At 33.3% G+C, this 27,295-nt stretch overlaps 2 protein-coding genes across 5 annotated transcripts; one reads left to right on the top strand and one right to left on the bottom strand.

Moving 5' to 3' along the window:
• Positions 1-3,633: 3,633 nt before the first annotated feature.
• LOC113517803 (upstream stimulatory factor 2) lies at positions 3,634-11,917 on the top strand. The gene is made up of 7 exons (XM_052894322.1): positions 3,634-3,766; positions 3,936-3,985; positions 4,090-4,170; positions 4,696-4,776; positions 5,166-5,275; positions 5,797-5,981; positions 7,290-11,917. The coding sequence occupies exons 1-7, from the start codon at positions 3,714-3,716 to the stop codon at positions 7,447-7,449; spliced, it is 720 nt and encodes a 239-aa protein (XP_052750282.1). The 5' UTR covers positions 3,634-3,713; the 3' UTR covers positions 7,450-11,917.
• Positions 11,918-12,195: 278 nt separating this feature from the next.
• On the bottom strand, positions 12,196-26,423 carry LOC113523201 (zinc finger protein 677). Of its 4 annotated transcripts, none has more exons than XM_052894319.1 (12): positions 26,241-26,417; positions 25,272-25,441; positions 24,233-24,426; positions 22,858-22,916; positions 22,228-22,414; positions 21,177-21,892; positions 20,551-21,032; positions 19,703-19,822; positions 18,502-18,650; positions 16,587-16,681; positions 15,109-15,399; positions 12,196-14,049 (listed from the first exon to the last, which is right to left on the bottom strand). In XM_052894319.1, exons 2-11 carry the CDS (start codon positions 25,377-25,379, stop codon positions 15,116-15,118), a joined length of 2,394 nt encoding a protein of 797 aa, XP_052750279.1. In that variant the 5' UTR covers positions 25,380-25,441; positions 26,241-26,417; the 3' UTR covers positions 12,196-14,049; positions 15,109-15,115. The 4 variants fall into 4 exon arrangements, with proteins under 4 accessions (XP_052750279.1, XP_052750280.1, XP_052750277.1 ...); XM_052894320.1 differs by lacking the exon at positions 12,196-14,049 and adding an exon at positions 14,172-14,471 and having other exon boundaries at positions 26,365-26,423; XM_052894317.1 differs by lacking the exon at positions 12,196-14,049 and adding an exon at positions 14,172-14,471.
• Positions 26,424-27,295: the final 872 nt, after the last annotated feature.

The raw sequence follows: 27,295 nt of genomic DNA, 5'->3' as shown, positions 1-27,295 counted from the left end.
TGTGTACGCAATAAAAAGATGCACAAATTATAAAACATAATAAATATAGAAGTTATAAAGGAATCACTCATAACTATTTATCACACAAAAGTTGAGGCGTTATTCTTGAAGCATTTCTATGGAGGCACTCTATATATATAATCTAAGGTTGTTGCACAGAATATATTGCATTTTACGGTATACCATCCAGCATATGGCGTGTCATCAACATCTGAACTTTTTACGACGAGTAAATGCATTACAGTATCCATTCGATCCCGTACTGTGAATTTAAAATACATACAACAAGTGATCGAAAACGTGACAGCGTAAAATCAGATTGTTAAATTTCCAATTTACAAACTCAATTCTAGAATAGCGCGAATTTTCTATACGTTTATTTTTGAGTTCTGACATATACTTAATCACTTTTATATAAATAAATTGCAACCAGCTGATAGGTAGATTTTTTTTAATAAATGGATGATAATTTAATGGTATCCCCACCGTGAACTGGCGCCCCCAATGAGAGATGACAAGTGAGAATGAAAGCAGGTCATTTAGCTCATCCTGAATTCAACAAGATTTCACCACGATTATTTCCAGGGGTAACCGCGTGGAGGTCGACCTGATAGGGTATATTGTTAGCAATGGAACTGCAAGACCCCATTACTAATAATCCCCGTCCCCCCGATTTAATATGTTGAAAATGGAATAATCTCTCCTGCGCTACAGGTATACACTGGAGAGAACCAGTGAGAGAAAATAGGTGAAGATAAAGTCAGGTTAATTGGCCCATCATGGCGGTTTCATTAGGAATTAACTACGATGGTTTCCAGGAGGTACAGCGTGGAGGTCGTCCTAAAACAATGAGGATTAACTGCCCTATTATTTACATATTACTAACAATCCCTTCAATCGGCTTATAAGTAAATTGTCATGTATATAATAACATCTGGATAACATTAAATTCGATTAGTGATAATTTTTTTTATGAGAATATTTCTTAAAGAACTCGAAAGGAATCATGATGAATGGCGTTACTCTGTAATATAACATATGTATTGCCTATCTATGAAAAGGGGGCGTTTCCCAATTATTTTTTGTGAATATATTACGCACTTAGATTATAGTTTCGCCAATTCTGAACGGATTTTTAACATTGTTGTTTACCAGTTTTACCATATTCTTTTTTACTAAACAAATTCCTGCTTGTTACATTGCTTACGATACTATAATATTCTATATTTAAATATTTTAAAACTATGTAGGTATCTACCACCTCGTTGTCTATCGGTGCGTTTTACTCGTTTAAAATAAGAATAGTAATATAGTAGACACGATCAATGTCATTATTTATTTTCCATTTTCAAAATTTTATACCTTTATTATTTATTAAATTTGATGCTAATAATCATGATTAATATTAATTTATTATAAACTTTATACTGTAACCTCAAATTTTCAAGGGTCTGTATATATAATATAAAGTGTTTGTCATTAAAACTCCGATAGAATCAAGTATTCTTTCTTAAAGAATTATCCCGAATGCTTATCCCAAATTCATGATCGGGCCTTAAGTAGTGACACGATGAAAATCTAATATTTTAAATAATAAAGCAGTCACCATTTAAGATAAGATCATAGTACCTGTTGTTAACGCCTGAACCACCCTAAATGAAGAATTATTAAACACTGGCTATTTTTGAAAAAAGTAACGACTGAGTTTCTTGCCATTTCATTTGCGTTCCGAATGAGCAGTAAAATTATAAAAATAACAATTCTAAAATGTTAATATTTTAGTTTACTTGATATGATAATATTTCTTTCTTTTTATAGAGTCGATGTAATAAAATTTTATTCATATTACAAAAAGTTTTAGCTGTCGATTCTCTATACCTATTTCAGATTCAGATTGAAATCATTGGAACATTGTCATAGTGATTTGAATGTAGAAGCGCATCCCTTAACTTCAGCGAAAAAATGTATAGATTGATTTTATAGATAACTTGTCTTTCTCCTAATAATGTTTTTCTTTTCATTTTTCCTTATCGATGCAAAAAAAATTCCTTGATACTTTTGATAGGTACCTAGATGAAAAGTAGCAGATCCGCGTCACTACGAACAAAAAAAATTGTGTGATATGTATGCATTAAAAAAAATTCATTGAATTTGAAAATCAAGTTGTTTGCAAACTTGCTCTATGGTCTCTAATCTTTTATGATACCTATCGTCATCGATATTTTGACACAGGCATATAAAACCTATCTATCTATGTAAGTATAATGTATATTGAAATTTAAATGTCACAGTTCGTAAAAAGAGAATGCCATCGTTTATCTATGTCACACTTGAAATATTGATGGCCAGTCTATTGAACAACATTCAATGAAATGAACAGATAAGCTCGACTGTATCTACAGGCGCCACAGTTAATAGACATTATTAATTCAAATTCATAAATAAAGACTTATTATATAGCTTTTTCTTCTTTATTGTCATTTTGTATCGCCCTTACAGAGACGCGCGGTCGAACGTCCAGAGGCGCCACAAATAAGGAGGCCACCGAACCGAGTAATGTTATGAGATGGAAGATCTTCTTTTAGTCGTCCATTAGGTGTTTTTCTTTCAGAAACCTAATTTATAGTTATCAATGAGGGTGAAGGAGGAAGTTAGCAATATAGCAGATCGACCTCCACGTTGTCCCCCTGGAAACCATGAACCGTGCTGAATTCTTGGTGTGTTCATCACGATTCACACCTATCATCCCTCACTGGTGGCCCTTGTTTGCTCAGATCCGGGGCACTAAGTACTTTAAGACCTACCAGAGTCGACCCTATTGTTTTTTAATAAGATTTTGTACCGACAGCAAAAAACTAGAACTTCCCTAACAAAAACTATCCATTTTGTTTTTGTTTTTTAATATTGTTATTATTATTTTCAATCCATCTAATGAAATTTAAGATAAAGTACATATAATCGATGTCGCAGCTATAGCTAATTGGATTTATTTAAATGCAAAACTGAAAATAATGCAATAAATTTATATTTTAGCTGTGGGCATTTTTAGGCATTAGGTAAGTCTCATATTCATTAGGTATACATATTAGTACACTATCATCATCTTCTTATTTAAAGATGTTAAATAGAATTTAATTTGAATAGGTGTTTGGTGATACTTTGCGAACGATGTTAAAAAATATGTAACACGATTGCTTCTTAAACGATAGGAATGTTAAAACATAAGTTAAGGAAAGAATAATGCTTGCGGTCTTCTACAGGTTAAAATATTGTGTTCTTTAGACATACTGTAATTGTGTTCTATAAGTTAATGCACTTTTATCTTAGTACGTGATTATTATATTAGGTACGTTTTTATCAGATAAAAAAGCGCCACTAGCGATCAAGTGATAAAAAATAAAACTAATGTTTGTTCCTAAATCGTTCTACAGAGGCGGTACTAACGAATAGTAGATAACCGCTTTTAGGTAGGTAGGTATTTCTATAAATTATGTTGAAAATTAAGATTAAAAGAAAATATCGCGCAATTTAAACTGTCGTAAACTATATGCAAAATATTAGCATACTATTGTATGCTAATTCTTAATCTATAACGTCTACTTTATGGATTCTGTACATTTAATCTGTGGTTTTGTTGTCTATGATCATATCACATGACCCTTTTATTTTGTCCCCGTGATCAATTTGAGAAAATTCAAAAATAATTACGCGCAATGGCTAAAGTTGAAATTAAACCCGATATACACGAAAGTTCTCTTGATAACAGGTAAATTGCTGCACCTATATTACCGTATAAAGTGTATTATATAATTATAGACAGATTCGTACGAAGGTCATTGGTTAATAATTTTGCAACTTGGCAATCGCTATACTACCTATTTGTTTTGTGAATTTACTTATATTCTACTATATATATTTAATTTGTTTATTTACAGCGCTGACAGCGAATATATTTCTATGGTGGATGATCATGAAGGCCCTTGCGGTGAGTAAACAAAACCGCTAACAACTGAATAAACTTAATTCGTTCACAACATCTATGTACTTACATCAATATTGAATTAAGTTAAATTTAATTATTCTTTCCAGGAGCAGAAGAACGGTCCCAATTAGTTTCGCAGTCCTTCTTGGATACAAATGAAAATAGTTCATACAACTTCAGAGATATTTGTATGTACATATTTTAAATTCTATTTGTGTGTTTTGAACTATAACAATAATATCAATATATCATAATACTAATTGATCTACCAAATAAATCGTATAATGGAACACTATTTACTAAGATATCTATGTGACAGGGTAACAGTGATGTGCAATATGCATGCTTACTATAGGAACAAATGAAAATGTTTACTTTAGAAAAGTAATAAACATTGGAGTTCATTCTAAAATGCTATTGTCTATTTTTGAATCAAAATCTTAAACTTGATATTATGGCTATAACATTATTTTGAGGGTCAATATGAATTAAATTTATATTACAATAGCTGATCTGATAAACATTGTTTAGCCCCCTATAATATACATGGACATAGCAGTATATAATTGTTGTTGTTGTCAGTTATTTGCCATTCTAAGTTGCATAAAAAAATGTAGTTCTAGGTCATTTTTTATTTTCCCCTTGGCCCATTCAGATTTTTTATAACCTATAATGTATATACCTTATCTAGACCTATCTATAATATGTTACAGCTGGCAACGTTACCTACAAATTTGTCCAAATGGCGGGTGAAGAACCAGCCAACAGCATAACTTCTCACTCTCCATCACATAGTAAGTGTATTTATTCTTTTTCAATTCTTTTTATTGACATTATTGTACTATATGGAAAGGGGTTTAAAATTAATCATAATACAATATGCATTATATAAATGAAATTGTTGCTATTTTATTCATATTATGCCCTATGATCAAAATGCCGATTCGACTTCCAAAATTCAGCATAATTTCTTTTAATAATATTATGATGCATGCAAAGTGACTTGCTTAACACCTAATTACAAAAGGACGAGCAAACCTGACCTGCATTACTATTTTTTTTTTATATTTTTTAATGATAACTTTTATAAATAGCAATTAATAAATTGTTGTCTAATGAAAATAGAGGGAGATGTGAAGATAGATAGGTAATTTAATAATAATCATAATTATTATTATTTTAGACACGGAATATTACGTCATAAGCAATTCTATTGAGGTTTTTGGAGCTCCAGCACAAAAGAAAGCCAACCATAGAGAACCATTGCAGGCAAAAGCTGTGACTGCAAAGAAGGTGAAAACTAATTTCCTTAATAAGTTATACTCTCACTTCGCCACTTTCTCGACTTCAGGCTGATTATAATAAATATAGTAAAGAAAAATGTGTTTTGGCGCTTTTTATGCCTCCTTAAGGCACATCACAGTGGAAAATCGAAGCTATTAGCATTTTTTTAAAAGCACTATGAGTAAAACTAAATACTTTATCAATGAAACACAAACAGAGCAATGACAAAGATATTGACTTTCCCATACTAACTAAAGAGCTAGACCTGCCCTGATACTACAGACAGCTCAAACTTTTTCTTTGTTTTTAGACTTATATTTTTTTTAAATAACTCCATTTTTCATGGAAATCAATTTCATATAATATAATAATATGTAAAATACATAGTTTATATATATGCACCACTATCGTTAACTTTCTTGCTTTGATACCTATGAGATAGGCTTAACCTGGTATGGGGTTATAGATGCAATGTATTATAAGCTAATCTTTCACAGTTAAATTATGTTATTCTTCATTTCTATTTTCAGCGAGATGATAAAAGGCGAGCCACACACAACGAAGTGGAGAGACGCCGTCGAGACAAAATCAATAGTTGGATCACTAAGTTGGCGGCTCTCGTGCCAAACTCTGGCCTACCAGATTCAGCCAGTAAAGGAGGCATATTAGCGAAAGCCTGTGACTACATAACAGAGCTGACTGAGAGACAAAAAATGTTTGTAAATTGTATTACTTACTAGCTATAAATTGAAATGTAAGCAAGATGGGGAAATAGTGAGTTGTCCCTATAGCTTGAAGATCCAACAATTTATGGGGAAGGTTTTTGAATGACGATCATGGGATTGTTTTGTATAGACCAACATAAATATGTAGTATCATCATCAACATCATCATATCAGCCCTTAACTGTCCACTGCTGAACATTAGCCTCTCCCTTGGGAGGTATTGCCAGTAGTTGCCACGCTTGGCAATCACAGACAGGCTTTAGCGATGTTTTAAAAGAGACACTACTGCCCATCCCTCACTGTCCCTTAGTCGTCTTTACGACATCCACGGGAAAGGAAGAGGTGGCCTATTCTATGCCGGGACCACACGGGAATATAATATCACCCTCCACTAAATGTGCTATAGGAAAAATTTACTATACTACAGCAATCGACAATTAAGCTGAAATGATAATTTAACGTGCGGTTACGCTTGTGTAAACAGAAACTTGAAAATTTTTGTCTTAATTTAGAATATGATTCTACTGTGCATTAAATACTGTTGAAATTTGCATGTGTATCAGTTAGTTTAGGTAAGATTTCAAATTTGTTTCTAAGCAAGTTTGAAAGTAGAGTCAATAATGGAGATGAGAAGTAGTCTTTTGTCATGGTATGGACATCTGTAATAAAGTTATTACATAGTAAGAAAGTTATGAGGATGGTTATAAGTACAGAGGAAGACCCAAAAAGAGATTAATAGATTGTGTGAAAGATGATAATGTCCAGAAAGCGAGTAAGTAGTGAGATGGCTGTAAATAGAGAGGAATAGAAGAAGATGTATTACACCAATTCTTTTTTTTTTTTAATAATTTTAATAACTGTTCTAATAATTGTACCTTGTATTCTTATGTTATCACTTGTATGTTCTTTTTCCATTGTTTTGTTGGTGTCAGTTTTATTAATGTGAATTCAATGTCTTAAGCAAATGGTATGGTAACCCCGTCGGCGCTAACGGGATACGCTGCCAGAGCACCAGTGATGGGTGATAGATGATAATGAAAACAGGCTAGTTAGCCCATCATGATGAATTCATCAGGAATTAACTATGATAGTTTCCAGGGAGAACCGTGAGGAGGTCTACCTGGTTGGGTATATTGCTAGCAATGGGATTCTCAGTCTCCATTACTAACTCCCTTTCCCCCTAATTTCTGTATTTACACTGTTGATGTACCTTTTAAAATAAATAAATAATCTCCAAATACATATGAGAAAAGGGCAGGAAGAAGAATGCACATACTTACCATTATGTACATTTCCAGGTTGGAGAAACTCGAGATGAAGAACGAGAAACTCGTGCTAGAAATAATAAGACTCAACCAAGAATTAACAGAGGCGCGTAAAGAGAACGCCTCTATGCGCAACCAACTGGCCGATAACTGCATAGTTGTATCACAAAGGCCCAAAGGCCAGAAGTCTTAGTTCGCGCTGAAGCGTCGCCCTCGTGGTACATGAACTATTTAGTGCTTGTAAAGAAACAAAGGTGCTGATAATTAAGACCATTTGTGACGTCAGGATTGGAAGGTAGCCAGGGTTGTCAAATGTATTATTACTTGGTTATGTCTTATGTAATTTATACTATTGCTACATATCGTCATAGTCGTAGAATACCGACGGACCTTTATATGTAATATTTATCAGGTCCGTCAGTATTCTACGACTATGACGATATGATCGGCGTTAGGAGCGGGCTGAGTTCCATAACAACCCATTAACTTCAATAATATTCCATGTGAGTATGGGTCTTTTGTTGTGTGAAGATAGAATGGCATATTGTCTACTACTACGCAGCTTGATATAGGCCTTTATTTCATGATTTCAAGGAGATTCTCGATTTGATTATATTTTTTTATGTTTGTTACCTCATAACTTCATCATTTATAAACCAATTTGGGAAATTCTTTTTTTATTTGAATGGATATACTTACAGATTTGCGCCATAGACATTTTATTCAAATCAGTTCAAAAGTTTATAAATAAACAACTGGTTTTTTTTTTCACGATTGAAGTCAGATATTCTTTTTTAACAATATTTTATTCATTGTAAAAGATTGCATATTTTTACTCCAGAAATATCTACAACTACGTACAGTTCCTGAAACTAAATATTAGACTAAGGACCTACAAAGAAATAATTGGCCAGATTTTGTTTTAAAGATTTGTCGTCTCTGTCACTTATAACTGTGATATTTCTTGATAAACGCACGTCAAATACCCATCATCTAAACTTGTACATATTGGAGCGGTTTTGTAATTTGTCGTAAGACGGAAGAATTTATAGTTACGTTATTTTCATTACACATTTACATACATATCGTCTTGACGTCATTGTCGACGTGTACATACATTTTTCTTTCCTATTATACTGCAACGATATAATTGTCTAGTTTGCTATAATAAATTAAAACGCCCATTCTATAATCACAAAAGCAAATTGTGACCTGTTTTAATGCGGTCAACTGTTTATTGATTTTATTAAATTACTCCCTTATTTATAAAAATTAAAATCTACAAACTCATTTTAACTATTACTTTTGTCATTTTCAAATTGAGAACTTAGCACAATAGAAACCAACGAGACAAATCAGTTTAATAGCTAAAATGGATTTATGACAGATTTGGCATTTTCATGAATAAGGGAATTGGACTCTATACAAGCGTTTTTAAATCATCACATTTATTTTATCATCATCATCATATCAGCCTTTAACTGTCCACTGCTGAACATAAGCCTCCCCCTTGGGGGGTTTGCCAATAGTTGCCATTTATTTTATTATACTGATAATCAATTTAGAATGTTCTCTGTCAAGAATTATGTGAAGATTTCCCATCTTCGTTTATTCAAATATATTCATAGATACTGTTCGGACTGTGTCTGTCATCAGGCAGTTGTCGGTCACATGTTGAAAAACCCCGCTCAGTAAACGTCATCTTATTTTTGCCCTATAATTTGGCCTAACTGGTTCGTAACTATGAATGGTCTACTATTTTTGAATGTTCATAACTAAAAAAAATTGTCTAAGAGTAATATATTTAAAAAACATTCGGTAGTTTTTATATGTTAAATGTTTCGTAAGCAAGTAAGTTTAATGTAATAACTACTGGTTTAACTTACGTGTGATTACATTATCAATAAATGTAAGTCTCGTGCTCGCGTAACAGTCACTCGCGACTAAGGGTCACGAATTTATTCCGAAACTAGTTCGAGCTTTTTCGATCTAATTGCACGTAAGTTAAACCGGTAGTTATTATACGATTTGAGAAATAAATTTTTGTTATGTTGTAATAACTAAAATACGTTTTATGTTTTAAAATCTTATATCCAATATGTTAAGGATTTGGAGAGTAGAACAAAACAGGCACTAAATCAGCCTTAACTTTGTTACTGTAGTTTTGTAAATAAATGTGTTACTGTGTTGTTTAAGTGTTCCAAATGTATTAGGCTATGTATTCCGCTCTATTAGACAAGTGTCAAACGCATCTCGTTTGATACGCTTTCGCTACTATGCGTGTGAAAGAAAATGAGATGCCAGTCGTTGCTGTTTCGTGTCTACTTATAGATGCATTTGAAACTTATCTAAAAGGGCAGCCCAGTTGAGAAGAAAAAGCATAATATATAAATTTTGTAAAATTGTGACATACTCTCGGACACAGGAAAAAAGATTTTTTTTTATTAAAAAATTCTTTGTGAAAATTTTTAATAAATTTTAGTAATGAAATTTATTTTAGTTATGCTTTACCTTCTTAAGGCAGAGATTTTTGTCGTATTTAATTTAAACATTGGCACTTGATGTTCCAAAGTGTTATAGAAATGATTCTAGAGATAGTGTTTTTTCTACAAAATGAATAATTTACTCAAAAAGTATATACATTGTAATGCTTTTCATTAAGGTGATTAATAAATTTAAGCTGGATTTTAAATTGTTATATCCCTCTGTTACATACTTTAAACAGGATAAAATGAATTATGTTATTAGTTTAACTAACTTAAGCCTTAACATGTAGGAAAATGTCACTTGTTCAAAATATTTTCACAATTTTTTTACAGTTAAATAACTAGTAAAACATTGTAATACTTTCAGTTAATTTCAGTAAGTTTTTTTTTTTTATCAAATTTTGTTGTTTTTTTTTTAGTATAAAAGGGAAATATGTTCGACTGATTTTGTCCGTCTGCCGTGACGTTTGACCCCGCCTAATCTAGCGATACTCCTATTGAATGTACTCCAAAAAAAAAATGTCAAGATCTCTTTTGGAATTTTAAATAGTCCGAATAACAAAGTTGTACGCAAAAATCCAGCTTTTCCATTATTATTTTTTTCATGTTCGATTTCTTGTATAAACAAATATATAAAAAAAAACTAGTTTATACTGTGTTTTAGTTAACAAAATGATAATTGGTACAAATGCAAATGTTCTGGCCACCCTTTAAGGGGCCAAACATGAAGTAGATAGAATAAAAATGTAGTATTTTATACAAATTTTGTATTAATGACACTTTTTTTTATTCTTTTTTGTTTTCTTAAAAATGTTAATATGTAATTTTAAGAAACGGTTGCAAAGGTCCAAAAGTACAGACCTTTGTCAAATTTCTTACATTTTGTAGCTAGCAAAATAATTACAAATATAATAGTAATACTACTAGGTATTGTGCCTGTAAATAAGTGGTATATCAGTTTACAATGTAAAGTCCATTATTATGAACTATTTAAACAGAATTACTTTCTAAAAGTTAGAAATTTTGATTGGTTTCCTGCTTCGATTACTACCACTTACCAAATATCCCTGCACTAGCAGTGGTTTCTTATATTTTGAATAATCTTCCTTTATTTCAACACAAACAAAATAGCGCCTTATCATTTGTCATTAAGGTTTAAGTTGCATTGTAATCATTTGTGTTTTAAATCTTTATTTGCAATAGCATATAGTATAGGTCATCTTCTGTTCTGATTTTTTTTTTCTTGTTGTTTCACAATCATTTATCAGTGTGTATCTTATGAACTCCTTTTAAATTTGTAAGTATTGTAGATATTATAAATAAGAGTTATTCCTTTTACTCATTATACGATCGGTTTATTGCATTTAAACTTAATTTCTAGATTTACGTACAAGTCTTCAGGATGGTGAAATTTTAACTTTCTCGTCTTTGGAAGCGATAGTTTTGGTTTCTTTTTTTTTTTTTTTGTTTGAGTAATATATCTGGATGCAAACTTTTCAAGGATACCTCCACCATTGTACTAAGAGAATACTATGATGCTGGAGAGACAATAATTGCAAAGTCAGTTATAACGTACGAATTCTATGCAATTTTACATATATAATATATTCATATGCATGTGTTATTGTACAGGAATATTGCCATAATAAGAATCATTGTCACTGGCTTCAAATCTACGTACATGCAAAACCTTTTAAAAGAGAAAATAAAACATCGTTTTTTACAATAGGTCAAATATAAAGAAAATTTGTATATACCCATATAAGTATTATGCCTTCTTCTTTTCATTTAAAAGCTCATTAGTTACACCCACAAAAGGAAACCCTCTTGTGGATGCAACTAATTTATGCTCTTCCAGCCAGCACTATCTTATGCCATCTTCCTATACGACATGACACCTAGTGTTTCCTTTATTTGTCCCATGTAGTTATTCCTCGGTCTATATTATGAACAAATGTATAATTTTAAGCGAAATTATAGAAATTAATAATCCAAAATCATTTTTGCATGTATGTCACTATGATTTAAAGCCCGTGATGGTTCGTTCGTACTTTTCGCATCGTTGTTGTCAGTTCAGTACCATTTTGTATAAGTTATTTAATACAATAATTACAACCATGTCTCCAGTATTGAATAATTTCAGATACATAATAAAACTGAATACCTTTTTTTTTTGCTTACATCTTTAAATATTTCGTTCTTATGTAAGAAAATTGTAAGGTGAACTTTTAAATGAAAACCATTGTTGTTTTTTTTTTTATTTTTTTATTTGTCTCGAGACTTTAAATATAATCAGGTGTTGTTGATATACAGTCTTTTATTTTTGTCTATGCCAATGAAGAAAAGAATAGAATGCAGATTTCAATTTTATAAGATTCGTTAGTACACATTATAATTTAATGTAATAACTACCGGTTTAACTTACGTGTAATTTGGTCGAGAAAGCTCGACTAGTTTCGGTACCATTAGGGACCCTTAATCTTGAGTGGCTGAGACGAGACGCGAGTCTTAGTCACAGGTAGTTAATACATTAAAATATAAAGTACAGATTGTTCTTTATTCTCTTTCTCCACTTTAGAGAGGTATATAGTTCAAATTTAAATAGTTAACATCCAATGAAAGGAGTTTTCTGCCAGTGGAAATAAAAATTTTCGCGAAAGGAACGTGTTAAAAAAACGAACCTCCCATACTAAAACAGCGCGTCCAGCAGGCCTACTCTGGAATCCAATGTCGATCTTAATCCAATCAATTTTCTACCACCCTCGTGAAACAATTAGGTTGAGTTAAATTTGCATTAGCAAGTTATACTAATATGCATATCTATCAGAACAATATGAAACCATTATGTAACTAGTGTTGCAATTCGAGAGTACGAAACGTCTCAATTCATATATCGTTCTATTAGAATTTATTTCAAGAGTAACCCCACAGATTTTAGTATGAGAGGTTCATAATCTGTGTCGTTTTAAAATTTTTGATTCAGGAAATCTCCTAATGTATGTCCTCCTGGTACGGTAGGTAGGTATAGGAAATAATAAACAATAGTATGTCATAATGCGACTCGCACGATCACCCGCCCGAACGTCACTTATACTAGTGGCCTGCAGCGGGGGCTTCCAGTCTAAGCTTTAATGAGTTTTTTTTTACCACGAAAGTGGCAACGAGCATACAGTCTATCTGATGGTAAACGGTTACTACAGCCTATGGCCGCCTACGACATTAGCAATGGCAACGTACGGGGGGTATCATTGGCGAAACAGTACTCTGTGATGTTCATGGTACTGCTCATGTCTATAGGCGACGATTACCACTTTCCATCAGGTAGGCCGTCAGCTTGTTTGCCATTGTAAGTAGTTTAAAAAAAATCCTTACACAATATATACAATAAAAGGTAAATTTAAATATTAGGTTACTCTCTTTTACGTTGTGGTGAATTTTGACATTGACCGAACGGCGTCAAGCTGTCGCGTCGTTCTGGCGCACGGTCTTGTTTATGGAAACCGTTCCAAGACCTTCAATGTTCTCTCAATGTCTCGAAATCTAGATCAATAATGGTGCTCTATAGCAGGGGTTTCTAAACTTAGTTGTATAAAAAAAAATCTAGTGGTAAACGGTTACTACAGCCTATGGCCACCTACGATACTAGGGGTGTCACATGCGTTGTTGATTCTGATGAAACATTTATCCACCACTTTTGGATATTTTACGTTATTCTTAGTTTTACATACCCCTAATGATTCCGTTTCACTCTTTATCCGTTACGTGACCAGAGTAATTGACTATTTTCACCACTAAAGACTTTGGTGTTAGAAATACCAACAGTACAACAATATAGTACCAACTCCTTCCGTTAGACCGCATTCAAAGTCGGGCGGCTCGAATTATTGATAGTCAACGCCTTGCTGTCCGACTTGACCCACTGAAACTGCGCAGAGATGTTGCATCTCTGTGCATCTTCTACCGAATTTATCATGGAGAGTGTTCTGAGGAATTGTTCGGATTGATACCTGCTGCTGATTTTCACCACCGTACAACCCGCCACAAACTAAAGTTTCATCCCAACCATCTGTACGAGTGGCGGTCTTCCACCGTGCGTTTTTCAAGGCACTTCCTTCCACGCACAACCATTCTTTGGAATCAACTTCCAGCAGCAGTATTTCCGAACCGATACGACAACATAACTTTCAAGAAAAGAGTATATTCCTTTTTAAAAGGCCGGCAGCACACCTGCAATGCCGTTGGTGCTGTGGGTGATCATGGGCGGCGGTAGTCACTTACCATCAGGTGAGCCGCATACTCGTTTGCCCCTGTGTTGTAAATATATATATATATATATATATATATATATATATATATATATATATATATATATATATATATATATATATATATATATATATATATATATATATATATATATATATATATATATATATATATATGTTATTGTATTTATTTAGTCACACTTTAAATTCGAGATTTCCCGACTAGTATTGTAATCCATAGGAGCTCATATTTAAAAACGCGCTTCACAACTGTGTCGCGAGGAGCACTGAACTCGTCGGTTCCCAAATTTAAAACATGAGTAAAGCTGACATGAATAATTACATTATGACTCGCGATAGTTGATGATGATGATAATGATGATATTAGCCGTTGACTGCCCACTGTTGAACATAGGCCTCCCGCTTGGGCAATACGTAAAAGTCGCAACACTAATTACTGACAACTGAAACAAAATGCAAATAGTTTACACTAGTTATCGGTTAATAGTTTACAGTCGAGGTGAAACCCTGTAAAAAGGGTTGCGGAAATTTTGGAGATTTTAATTCCTTAGTTTTTTATTTAAATAAAAAAAAAGTTACGTAACTCGTTGTTCGAACCTCCCCTCTTGCTCCTGTAAAACATCGTAACGTTTTACAAGACACCCCCTCCCCCTCTAAATTGCGTTATACAATAGTTAAACGCCACCTTTGCATGGGAGCACTTCAGTAACAAGAGACCTTTCCTTTCCATCATCAGGATAGGACAAATTAGCCCAGGAATGTCAGATAGGCTAAAGCCTAACTATAGGCTGAAATATACCACCATGCAAACTGTATACTTACTGGGGGGAAAGGGATTGTTAGCAATGGAGTTTGACAGCCCCATTGCTAGCAATATGCCTTATTAGGTCGACCTCCACGTGGTTCCCCCTGGAAACCAGTTCATCGTGAACAATTCTTGTTGAATTCGTCACGATGGGTTAACTGACCTACTTCATCCTCACCTATCATCCTTCACTGGTGCTCCGCCGGTGTATACCAATAGCGCGGGTGGGGTTACCATTCCATTATCATCCATTAAAAAAAAAACTGTATACTTACTTATTTTCTATAATTCGGGATCTTCTTTAATTGTTTCTTCGCCTTTTCTATTTTCCATGCCCTGACGCCTTGTTAAACATTTTGACTTAGTGTTTTGGTGATTTATAAAATTCTTTTGTTTGACAAACTTTTTGTGGCAGTAGAAGCATTCGTATGCGTATTTCTTACTTTTATCCTCCACATAAAGGCCGCGTACTTTCAATGCACACTTTGAATTCCTTGTATGTCGTATCATTGAATCCTTTTTTATGAATCTCGCATGACAGTGGTCGCATTCGAACGGCCTTTCACCTAGAAATGTAAATTTAAATCGTATGAGTTCTCTTATCTATATGCTATTAAAATATAATTAAAGATTCTGTCTCACAAAAAACCAATTTAAGTCGTGACAAAATTGGTTATTTTGGTATAAAAACTAAACTTTTTGTTTGAGGGGAAGAATATGGCAGTGAATTTACAGGGTACAGAGGAATAACACCTTACTCAGGAATGGCAACGCATGGAGGATATCGTGGACGAAACAAAATACTCTGTTAAGTCCAAGGTACCTTGGACTTATACTCTGTTAAGTCCACGGTACATACGCACAACGGCCCAAATGAGAAGCTAAGTGCGGAAAATAGAGTCCTATTTACATTTACAAGTTCAAGGTACTGCTCATGTCTATAGGCGACGGTTACCGCTTTTCATCAGGTGGGCCGTCAGCTTGTTTGCCATTCTAAGTTGCAAAAAAACTACTAAACTATTTTTTATAAAATTTCTATAAAACCAATCTGTTAGTATATACTTTCAGAAAAAAAACATCTCCAAATCGGTTTAGAACTCACGGAATTATGTTATAAAAATAGAAAAAAAAAATACAACCGATTTGACAACCTCTTTCTTTCTAAAGTAAATTGAAGAGAAAAACATTTTAAGTGCGCCGAAAGTACATTTGTATCCGTACAAAAGATTAACATTGTGCCATTGTGAATTTCATCTTAATATTTTAATCACTCAAAACTCATTTAAAATTGCAAAATAAAATTAGACAAAACTGGCCTAATCATAGTCACGTGACGCAGACCGGTCAAGTATGGGGGGAAAGGGACAGTAATGGAGACTGAGAATCCCATTGCTAGCAATATACCCAACCAGGTCGACCTCCTCGCGGTTCCCCCTTGAAACTATCATGGTTAATTCCTAAAGAATTCATCATGATGGGCCAAGTTTTTTCATTCTCATCTATCAATAATCCCATTAGCGCAGGCGGGGATACTTTTTTTCATCAAAAAAACCGGTCAAGTATTTAAAAGTTTTATTTTAATAAAAGGCCAGATCTTTTTTTATAATGATTCAATGACTTGGATCATTTTTCATATGATTTTTGATATCTAGAACTGGCCGACACTGAAATGTCATTTTACTGTATTGAATTGAAAATGTGACTAATAACTAAAGCTATATACTCAAGTTTATATACATAAGTATATACTTACCTATATGAGTTTTTACATGAAGAATGAGGCCCGTTCGACGTCTGAATGCTCGCTTACATTCGGTGCACTTGAAGGGTAGCTCCCCTGTGTGTTTTCTGCAAATAAAAGTTTATATTTTACCGGTTAGTCGATTTTTTTTTGATGGGTGAAAATGGTATGGTAACCCCGCCTGCGCTAACGGTATACGCTGGCGGAGCACCAGTGAAGGGTGATAGATGAGAATGAAAACAGGCCAAGTAGCCCATCATAATGAATTCATCAGGAATTAACCATGATAGTTTCCAGGGAGAACCGCGGGGAGGTCGACCTGGTTGGGTATATTGCTACGAATGGGATTCTCAGTCTCCATTATTAACAATCCCTTTCCCCCCTCCGGTTAGTCGATTAGAAATATTTTGATTAATCCAGCTACTATTAGTATGTGTGGGACTGCCAACATTCGTCATCAATCTCCGACCATTATTCAATCCACGCACATATTGCGACACGTGTTTCACTTATAAACGAGGCATCTTTATATATATTATTAGCCTCTGATAATATCTATTAATTTACCTGAAGGTGCATAGTTCGTTCGCTTAACTCGGAGTCTAGCGTTGACTGTTCGGCTAGAAATCAGGCATCGCAGTCTGGATGCCGCTAAATAATTCTAATCGACTAACCAGTGATATGGATTTTCGCAAAATAACACCCAGTTCACGAAAATATATTTATTTATGTGATTTCCTAATCATCATCATCCTCATATCAGCCTTTAACTGTCCACTGGTGAACATAAGCTTCCCCCTTGGGGTCTTGCCAGTAGTTGCCACGCTTGACAGGCGAATTGGTAACTGCAGTCAGGCTTTAGTAACATTTAAAGAGGGACGCTGCTGCCCATTCCTCATCCTCCCTTTAGTCGGCTCCTACGATACCCACGGTATAAAAAGGAGTGGCCTATTCTATGCCGAGACCACATGAAAGATATCTTAATGTTTATCAATAATACACATTTACAAAGTTTAGTCGATAGAGCGATTTTGAAATTTACAGTGACCGAACATCATGACATGGGGTTTTTATATATTAAAAACAATTACAGATTAGTGAATAATGATAGACCGATTACATTAAGTTTTAGACTTTTGCGCTGCATATTTTACTTGATACTATGTTATGTTTTTATAAATTCCAAATGTCCATACTCAATTTCGTGCTTCTGTTCGTACCGAAATTGGCCCAGTAAATGGAGTTTAACATTTTGTTCGTCATAAATCCTACCATATTAGACCAAAGGTACAATATTTTAATATTTTCAAACTATTTGTATTGTGTAATTTTAACATCAAATTTGTGTTTCGTTCGGCCCTAAAGTTTTGGGAACATTTCATGGTAGGTGTTCAGGTTACACCGATTGTCGTTACAAATAGTCATGTAGATGTTAGTAAATAACAACATTTCGAATTCAACGATAGAATCATAAAAAGTAGGGGTGTGTAATATATAGTAATATTTGTTACGATATATAGATATTGGGCCAATAACAAATATAGTAATAAACTCTTTATTGCGCACAAAAGAGAGATGTATACAAGGAGTATTTATACAGAATGTGCATGATATATTAAATATCGATTATCCAATATATATCGAAATGAAGAACACCATCGAAATTGATATTAAGGTTGTCTTGAAGACAAGTTGCTTAGCGACAAGTTCGCTTTTTGTACCACTTCTCATTAAAATTAACTTTATTATTTTATAAATAGTGCAATAAAGTGTAAAATAAATTATAGCTAGCTGGTAACCTAGCTGGTACGTGCAATATTGAAACAGGTGGATAACCTTTATTTCCGCCATCAATTTCCAGGCAAATCTAATATATTGATATCGATCTAGTAAAAATTTTTATATTGATTTTCGATGTCAACTGTACCTCATATGAATGGCAAATTCTGTTTTCGTGACGAAACCTTTCCCGCACTGTTCGCAACTGGCCACATAGTCCTTATTATGCCGCCGTAAATGTACAGCAAAGTTGCCAGATGTCGACAGCGTAGCACCGCAGATATGGCAATAAAATTTCTGAAAAAAAAAAAAAAAAACATTTTTTTACCACACAGGGAGCAAGCGAGCATGCTTCACCTGATGGTAAATGACTATCACCGCCCATAATCACCCACAACACCAGCGGCATTGCAGGTGTGTTGCCGGCCTTTTAAAATAGAATATACTTTTTTCTTGAAGGTTATGTTGTCGTATCGGTTCGGAAATACTGCTGCTGGAAGTCGATTCCAAAGAGTGGTTATGCGTGGAAGAAAGTTTATTCTATTTAATTATTAACACATGTCCCACTGCAGGGTACAGGTCTCTCCCAACTCCTCCCAAAAATTCTGTACCACTTCAAATTTAGTCCTTATCCATTAAACTTCGCTCTAAAGGGAGTAAGGGATTGTTATTAATTGGGAGGTTAGTCTCCATTTCTATAGGTAGGTCGGTATATGGTCGACCTCCGCGCGGTTCCTCCTGGAAACCATCGTGACTAATTTATCGTTGAATTCATTACAATGGACTTATTGACCTGCTTTCATCATCACCTATCATCCCTCACTGGTGCCCCGCCATTATATACCGATAGCGCAAGCGGAGTTACCTCTGTCCCATTCGTGTTTCAACCGTAAAGCAGTTGTGTTTGCATGGCTGTGTTTCGGTTTGAAGGGTGGGATATGGCGTGAATTTACTGGGTACAGAGGAATAACACCCGAGTCCTCAGGAATGGCAACGCATGGGAGGTATCATGGGCGAAACAGTATACTCTGTTATGTCCATGGTACTGCTCATATCTACAGGCGACGGTTACTACTTTCCATCAGGTGAGCTGTCAGCTTGTTTGCCATTCTACCTAAGTTGTATAAAAAAAAATACTGTTCTATTATCACCCATTAAAAAAAAAAGAAACAACTGCTTCACGGTAAAAACAAAAAGATGCCCAAGCAAACGACATTTGTACAAAGTCTCCCTCTAGTGTCGTACGGAGATCGCATTGAGTGAACAGAGATCCTGAATAAAAAATAAAAGTATATTCAGACCAAATTCCAGTGACTGATTAAGTCAATTGTTATGCGAGAAATGCTAACCTTTTCCATTTTTGGCTTAGACAGGTACGACCCCATGTGACTGGTCTGGTGAGCCCGTAGAAAAGCTTTAGAAGTAAACGATATTGAGCAACGTTCACAACGAAAGTCGATGGGCGGTCTCTGAAAATTACAATATAGATGTTATTATCCTACTTATTTATAAAAACAAAGTCGTATAAATGCATTTTAACTACTGGAATATTTTTTATTACTTTCTTTCAAATTGAGAATTTAGTGCACGGGAAAAAGACAAACCGTATTAATAATAATTAAAGAATATCTCACAAAAACATTACTTCAATTATGACATAACCATTTATTTTAATCTAAAAACTAAACTATTGAACCGATTTTGATAAAATTTCTACTAATCTGTAAGTATATCCTTTCAGAAGAATGTTTGTTCAAAGCGATTTAGAACAGAGTAGAGGTAAAAATAAAAAAAAAAATACAACAAATTAGGAACCTCCTTCTTTTTGCTTGAAAACAGAAAAAAAAAATAGAATAGAGATTAACATCACAATAAAGATTTTTGTATTTTGGTAATGGGGTTTCTAGCAGTAATTTTGCCTACATCAATTATCATATATATTTTTATATAAACAAAAACAATTCAACGAGATATAGAAGAGGCTACACTTGAAGTTTTACTGTGTGACAAAGAAAAATGACTGATATAATCCCAAAAATCATCAAAAGTGTCGACCTAGCAGTGTAGGATCACGCTACGAGATGACTTTACAACCTTAACTGTTGCAGGAAGTCGAAAGAGGTTGTGAAAATGACAAAATACGAAGCAGTCAAGTAAGCAAAAGCTATGAACAAAAAAAAAAAATATATAACCTTACCATATGATTCCTCACGTGTTTAACAAAATTTGGATAATTTACAAATTTTTTGCCACAGTAATCACATATACACAGCTTCGGACGTCTCTTAACTTTCTCGCGTGGTATCTTAAACTTATGGCTTTTCGTAAAATGTATCCTTAGTACTTTCATAGTTTTAAATTTCTTTTTACATATTTTACAATAACAATCCTCTATGTTATATTGATTCTCAATATCATTGCCGCGTTGATTATCTTCAGTCTTCTTTTTGCAATCTTCTTTATTGTTAATGCCTTTACTATAATCTTGAAAATCATATTGATTTGGGATATCAGTAAAGAAATCATCTAACACTTTAATATAATTATCTACATTTTGAAATTTCTCTATAAATTGTCCAACTTTGTGAACATTGCTGTTATGGTCGTCTAGTTCCGGTTTTGCTTCACGCATTATATTATCTATTGTTGGAGTAGATGGCGCATACGTCCCCGGAAACACTGAAATGAAATATATTAAAGTATATTTACAAGACGTAATATGATTTCATTTTCCAAAGTTCAGTGTATGTTGATAAATTTTCTTTACACAAAAATGACCAATTATTATTTTTTCTTAAATTAAATAATTTCCAAATTACTTGCCTGTAGGCGACGCAAGTAAGTCCTCCAATGAAATCTCTTTCTTGTCACAATCCTTTAACGCTTCTTCTAAATTCCTATCAATAGTACATTTCATATTTGTAACTTTGATTTCGTTAATATCTTTATCAAGTAAGTCATGATTTATTTCAATATTACTTTCATAATCTGTAACATCATTTGGTATATAATAATTTTTACCGTGTCCTACAGTATTTTCAACGATAATATTCGAACCGACATGATCAATTTCAGTGTCATAATTGACATTTTCCGGTGGTACTAACAATGCGTCAATCATGGGCACATTATTTTCAACTTCATCGAAATCATCGAAATTGTCGTCGTCGTCGTAATTTGGATGAAAATTAATGTTTACATTATTTTTCGTTTGATCAGATTGTAAAATGTTATCAGAGTAAATAGTTTTCATGCTGTTTTTCATGTGATTAGACTGTAATTCATTTTCAGTGTAAAAATTATCTTCTAGATGTGTTTTCAAATCTTGATTTCTATTTATTTGTTTGGTGTATAAAGTTTCATTGTTCTTAAAATTTACATTTGTATTTACATTATTTGCGTCATCATCTTGGTCTATGTTTACATTTCTTTTAGTTACAGATGAACATATATATTTATGAACTTGTTGATCAGATGGTCTCTTTGGCGTGTAACAATGATCTCTATTCACTGAGTGGGGTGTTGCGAATGGGCTAAAACTGTAAAATTTGTCATACATATAGTAAAAATATGTAAAAAGTGTCATTAACTGACAAATTAATAATGTTGAATAGTATACCAAAGTTTTTGTTCTTTGGCTTCATTATAAAAAGCTGTCTATATGGATATATACATAACCCTCGCCAAATACCTTACATGCTACTTATGATTTGACAAGTTAGATACTGCAATGAAATTACTAGGTATTGTGAAGATCTTCATGTCACAAGGGTTTGCAATAGGTTTATTATCTGGCAGACCATATATTTAATTACTACTATTAAATTACATTGTTGTGGAAAAAAAATATAGGAATATTTTTGAACAATTTTACCTAAAATCTATTCCGAAGTCAGGATCGATAGATATGTCATCTTGAAGCCAGTGGGAATCAAGCGAGTCCTCCAGTACATCTGCTTCTTCCTCGATCACTTGTTTGATTATGCGTGCTTCTGTATCGGGCATTTCTTCACCTTGCAGGAGGTCCATCATAAAGTTACCGATACTCGTGCATGTAGATGCTGAAAATTTAGTTTTAGATAATTGTTTTTTATATACGGCAAATTATGGATTTAAGAGTGTCTATATACAACACGACTATTATATTAATAAGTTTACTGAGTTACTACAAAATATATACTTAGATACAATAGTTATTCTCTATTATTGAACATGAAAAGATGATCCATGATACCTGAACCTATTTTATGGATATACAAGATAGCAAACAAAACATAATAACTGCAAACAATTATTATGAGCATACATATATAAGCATATGCAAATGTAGAAATTGTTCAGTAGAGCAATGAACTTCACAGCAAGACTGGGGCTGTGTCCATTTTCCCACTTGCGTGGTCGTAATCACAGAAAATAATAGCATCGTAAAATGTCAACAAGATTGCAAAAAGTGTAGCAGAAAAAGAACTTAACAAAGGTTATAATAAGTTTCTTAACTGCATACCATTATCATCATCTCTTCTGTTATTTGCAGGCGTGTTGTTACCGCTCATCAATGGAAATCTGAAATATTTTCACATAATATGTGATTATTTGTTTATTTTTTTTATATCGCACAACAATATGGATTTTTTTTTTAATAGATGGCAAAGGAATGGCAACTCCGCCTGCGCTAACGGTATACGTTAACGGGGCACCAGTGAAGGGTGATAAATGAGGATGAAAGGGCAGGTCAGTTAGCTCATGTTGATGAATACAAATGGAATTCAGCACGATAGTTTCCAGGGGGACCACGTGGAGGTCGACCTGACAATTTGCAATATTTTTATACATAATATATAATGACATATATGTAAAGTCAATAAATAACGAAGAGAGAAAAAATTTGATTTTATCCTGTAAAATATAGGGTTTTGTATAGATATGGAGTTATCAATGGTTATTTTGTCTGTACCTATTATAGTGTACTTCAACCTGTATTCTTTTAGGTATAAAGTTTTATATTTTTATGTTGATAATACTCTGTCAATCATAATATTGTTGGGGGGAAGGGATTGTTAGTAATACTGACTCTCAGTTCCATTGCTAGCAATATACCCAATATTGCTAGCATCATATTATCCATAAAAAAATCTGGTTAATATGTAACTATGGGGGAAAGGGATTGTTAGTAATGGAGACTGAGAATCCCATTGCTAGCAATATACCCAACCAGGTCGACCTCCTCGCGGTTCCCCCTGGAAACTATCATGGTTAATTCCTGATGAATTTATTACGATGGGCTAACTGACCTGTTTTCATTCTCATCTATCACCCTTCACTGGTGCTACGCCAGCGTATCCCGTCAGCGCAGGCGGGGTTACCATACCATTTTCACCCATAAAAAAAAACTATAGGTTAGTTATAAGTTTATAGCTATAGTTATAGCTTTTACCCGCGACTTCATCCACTACACCAGGACATGTTCACTGACCAGGACAGTAGCTTTTATCTCTGTTTCATTCATGTTTCAACCGTAAAGCAGTTGTTTGCATGGCTGTGTTTCAGTTTGAAGGGTGAGATATGATCGGATAAAGAGGAATAACACCTTAGTCCTCAGGAGTGGTAACATGTGTGGGTATCATAGGCGAAACAGTATACTCTGTTAAGTTCATGATACTGCTCATGTCTATAGGTGACGGTTACCACTTTCCATCAGGTGGGCCGTCAGCTTGTTTGCCATTCTAAGTTGCATACAAAATTTTATATATTAATTTCAATACCTTATAGTACCAAATTTCATAATGATTGATTAAGGCGTTAAAACACTATATGGTAACAAACAAACAAACTCACTTTCACATTTATAATATAAATAAGGACATAGGAAGTAAACCCACCTTAACACCATATTATCATCATGATTTTTAAGAAATGTACCCAAGTCGATTGTGTCATCCCCTTCTTTGGATAATAAATAGTATTTGAATTTCTTGTCGGATGTTCTACATTGTTTCTTGAATTTACATGATTGTTTCATATTAATATAGCAATCTTTGCATAGCTGGAATACAAATGTGTCATTACGCTTCACCTGTAATAAAGATATTTTGTAAGTATTTTATTGTAAAATTAATAATAAATTCATCTTTCCTTATACCCTTTAATCAGAAAAACTTAATCCTTCTTGAGTGATTTTCAAAGAACAGCATTTACTATGTTATATTTATGATTGTAGGCAATTAGGGGAACTTTGTACATATATATCGTTGAACTACTTTATATTTACTTATTTATGCACAATATTATCTGTTAATAACAGAATTAAATATAGATACTGTTGGAATACTCATATGATATGAAATCTAGCTAACAGTTTCTCAAAGCAGCATTGAAGGTTTATAGAATGTCATCCAATATTTTTGGGGATGGTAGTATTCTCTTTCTCCCCCCCCCCCCCCCCCCACCACCACTCCCTTCAGTCTATAAAAATATATAAGCAGAGGAGTTTGAATACACTGACATCACGAGCAATGCTGTGCTATAAAACTAGTATTTTAGTTCCCCAATTTTATTATTCAAAGTGTGGATAAATTATTTTATAATTATTTCAGTCGTTAACTGTCCACGGCTGGACATAATCCTTTCCCATAAGGTTAGTATTGCCAGTAGTTGCCACGCTTGGCAGGCAGGTTGGCAACCGCAGTTAGTCTTTTAAAGATACTTTAAGAGGGATATTGGCAAAGCTATAATATTGTTGATAAATAATACATATTTATGCAACTTATTAATTATGTAGTTCTTTATTGTATCAGGCAAAGTTGGTTGAGATTATTATAGAACTTTATATTTGTGTGCTGTACTGTAGCGAGTACATGGGAGAGGGCAAAGATTACCGCAGTCCGATGAAGTGGCGAAGAGATAGATAAATTATACTACCTGTAAACCAGTACAGTAGACGAAAAGTCTCCTATTCTTCTCTGTATATTGAAGGAGTTCAGCTGGATCATTATACTGTACTAGGCATCCTCTACAAAAGCCTTCCATTTCTGTGCGCTGTCTTCTTTCTATATCAGGCAGGTAAGATTTGTATTATCCTTAGCTTTTACCTGTAAGCAAGTACAAAGTATTATATGGATTCATGAAAAATATAAAAACATTAAACAACTTGAGTTTGTATGAATATATTGATGAATGTGGAGGAAGTAAGTGAGTGGAGGTCTGTTTGAATTGAAGGAGTTGGTGTTTCATTGTTTCTGGCTACCTCGATGGGAGAGAGGCGTGACTTATATGCATGTAGATAAATTACTTTAAACAGTAATCATTATTTAATGGATGAATCTAGAATAATAATCTCACTTGCATTATTGATTAACACTGGCAGAATACTAATGAGAGACAAGAGGTAAGGAGAACTCAGAACAGTTGGCTCTTAATAAAATCAGTGAGAATTATGATGGTTTCGAGAAGTAATGTGTGGAGGTTGACCTCACAGGGTATATTGCTAACAATGACAGTGCTAAGTCCTTCAATTGCTCTCAAGAGAGTTAGAATAGTACTCATATTGATGTTAGCTGATACAAATAATAATAAATAAAATAATAATATTTAAACAACCTAATAATTAATGAGATCATTAAAATATTACATAAATACATATCCGTCACGCCCGTCTCCTATTGGGGTAAGCAGACTTTCATGTTGGTAATAATGTTAAAAAAAACCCCTAAGGGTATCCATTGACCATGTGGGTTAGAACTAGTAGATTTTTTCGATTCCTTTGTTATTCCAATTTTAATTCATTAGTTTTACTTGTATTAAATAAGGTAATTTTTCCCGCCGATACTAATGCCAGAATTTTAATACATTTAAAGTATACTAAAATGTAAAGTGACATTTTGTGAGTACCTTTCTAATTAATGTTATATTTAAATACAGCACATATAATCCTAATTAATTAAGTTTACTTATATTATTAAATTACACTTTTAAATATAACAAACAATAATTCAATTGTACAAAAACAACATACATTTTGTGACATATTATCAATAAATATAGATTAACGAAAGTACATGGTCTCTATACAACGTAAACAAAAGTATTCTGTGGTTTTTCAATATACAGAGTTGTCAGATGCGAATTTTTAATTTTACCCAAACGACAAATATTTTTCATCCAAATGAGTACAATTTCCACGGCTTTTATATAATCACAAATTTGTATCGTTTTATACAATGTAATACTGTACGACAAAATAAATGACGATAAAAAAATTCCTTTTGTTTCTAGTTATAACTTGTATTATTTTTTTTTCTCTCAAGCCATCCGCCATTTTATTGCTTTCATATATATATTTTATAATATTTATATGTCTCTATATAGTTTGCAAATACAGTGTCTAAAAAGTTACTCAGAATTTTCCAAGGTTTTCACTTTTCACTTTTCTTAAAAATTTGTCCAACAATTTTATAACTCCAAAATTTTACTTTAAACAAAAATTTTGCAAAAATGTACTTAGTCGCTGAATTGAAGAGATGATTGTTTAAAGTAACTGAAAAGTGAAATTATGAAATGACTTAATCGTCAATTCAAATTAAATGTTCATCATTTCCATTACTTTCGATAATCTCTTTAATCTATGGTAATTACTTTTTGTGAGCGTTATCACATTAGGTAGTTTCTCTCAATTTTGAATAAAAATTCTATCATAAAATTTAGGAGAAAAGAAATCATGAAACTACTTAAAGAAATTTGGGTAATATTTTTTGGCAGTTTCGGTACTATTTACTGTCATAAATAATAATAATAATATAAGCTTTTATTGAAGAAGTAACATAACAGTTGTAATAAACAATTCAACCCCTCTCTTGTCCAAAGACAAAGACCACCTCCAGAGTCTTACATTCTATTTTGTTTTTGGCTATCCTTGTCCAAAATGCACCTGCTGCTGCTTTTATATC

The sequence above is a fragment of the Galleria mellonella genome, unplaced genomic scaffold (genome assembly GCF_026898425.1).
Source record: "Galleria mellonella isolate WM207_F2 unplaced genomic scaffold, CSIRO_AGI_GalMel_v1 utg21, whole genome shotgun sequence".
NCBI classification, from domain to species: domain Eukaryota; kingdom Metazoa; phylum Arthropoda; class Insecta; order Lepidoptera; family Pyralidae; genus Galleria; species Galleria mellonella.
Note: the sequence above shows the minus strand (reverse complement) of the source record. Positions and strands in the feature narration are given on the sequence as shown.

Coding starts and splice junctions, on each gene's coding strand:
- LOC113517803 (XM_052894322.1), top strand. CDS start 3,714: ATGGCTAAAGTTGAAATTAAACCCGATATACACGAAAGTTCTCTTGAT. Junction 3,767..3,935: donor GAAAGTTCTCTTGATAACAG/GTAAATTGCTGC, acceptor GTTTATTTACAG/CGCTGACAGCGAATATATTT. Junction 5,982..7,289: donor CTGACTGAGAGACAAAAAAT/GTTTGTAAATTG, acceptor GTACATTTCCAG/GTTGGAGAAACTCGAGATGA.
- LOC113523201 (XM_052894320.1), bottom strand. CDS start 25,379: ATGGAAGGCTTTTGTAGAGGATGCCTAGTACAGTATAATGATCCAGCT. Junction 24,427..25,271: donor TCTACTGTACTGGTTTACAG/GTAGTATAATTT, acceptor TCTTTATTACAG/GTGAAGCGTAATGACACATT. Junction 21,893..22,227: donor GACTTCGGAATAGATTTTAG/GTAAAATTGTTC, acceptor CAAATTTTACAG/TTTTAGCCCATTCGCAACAC.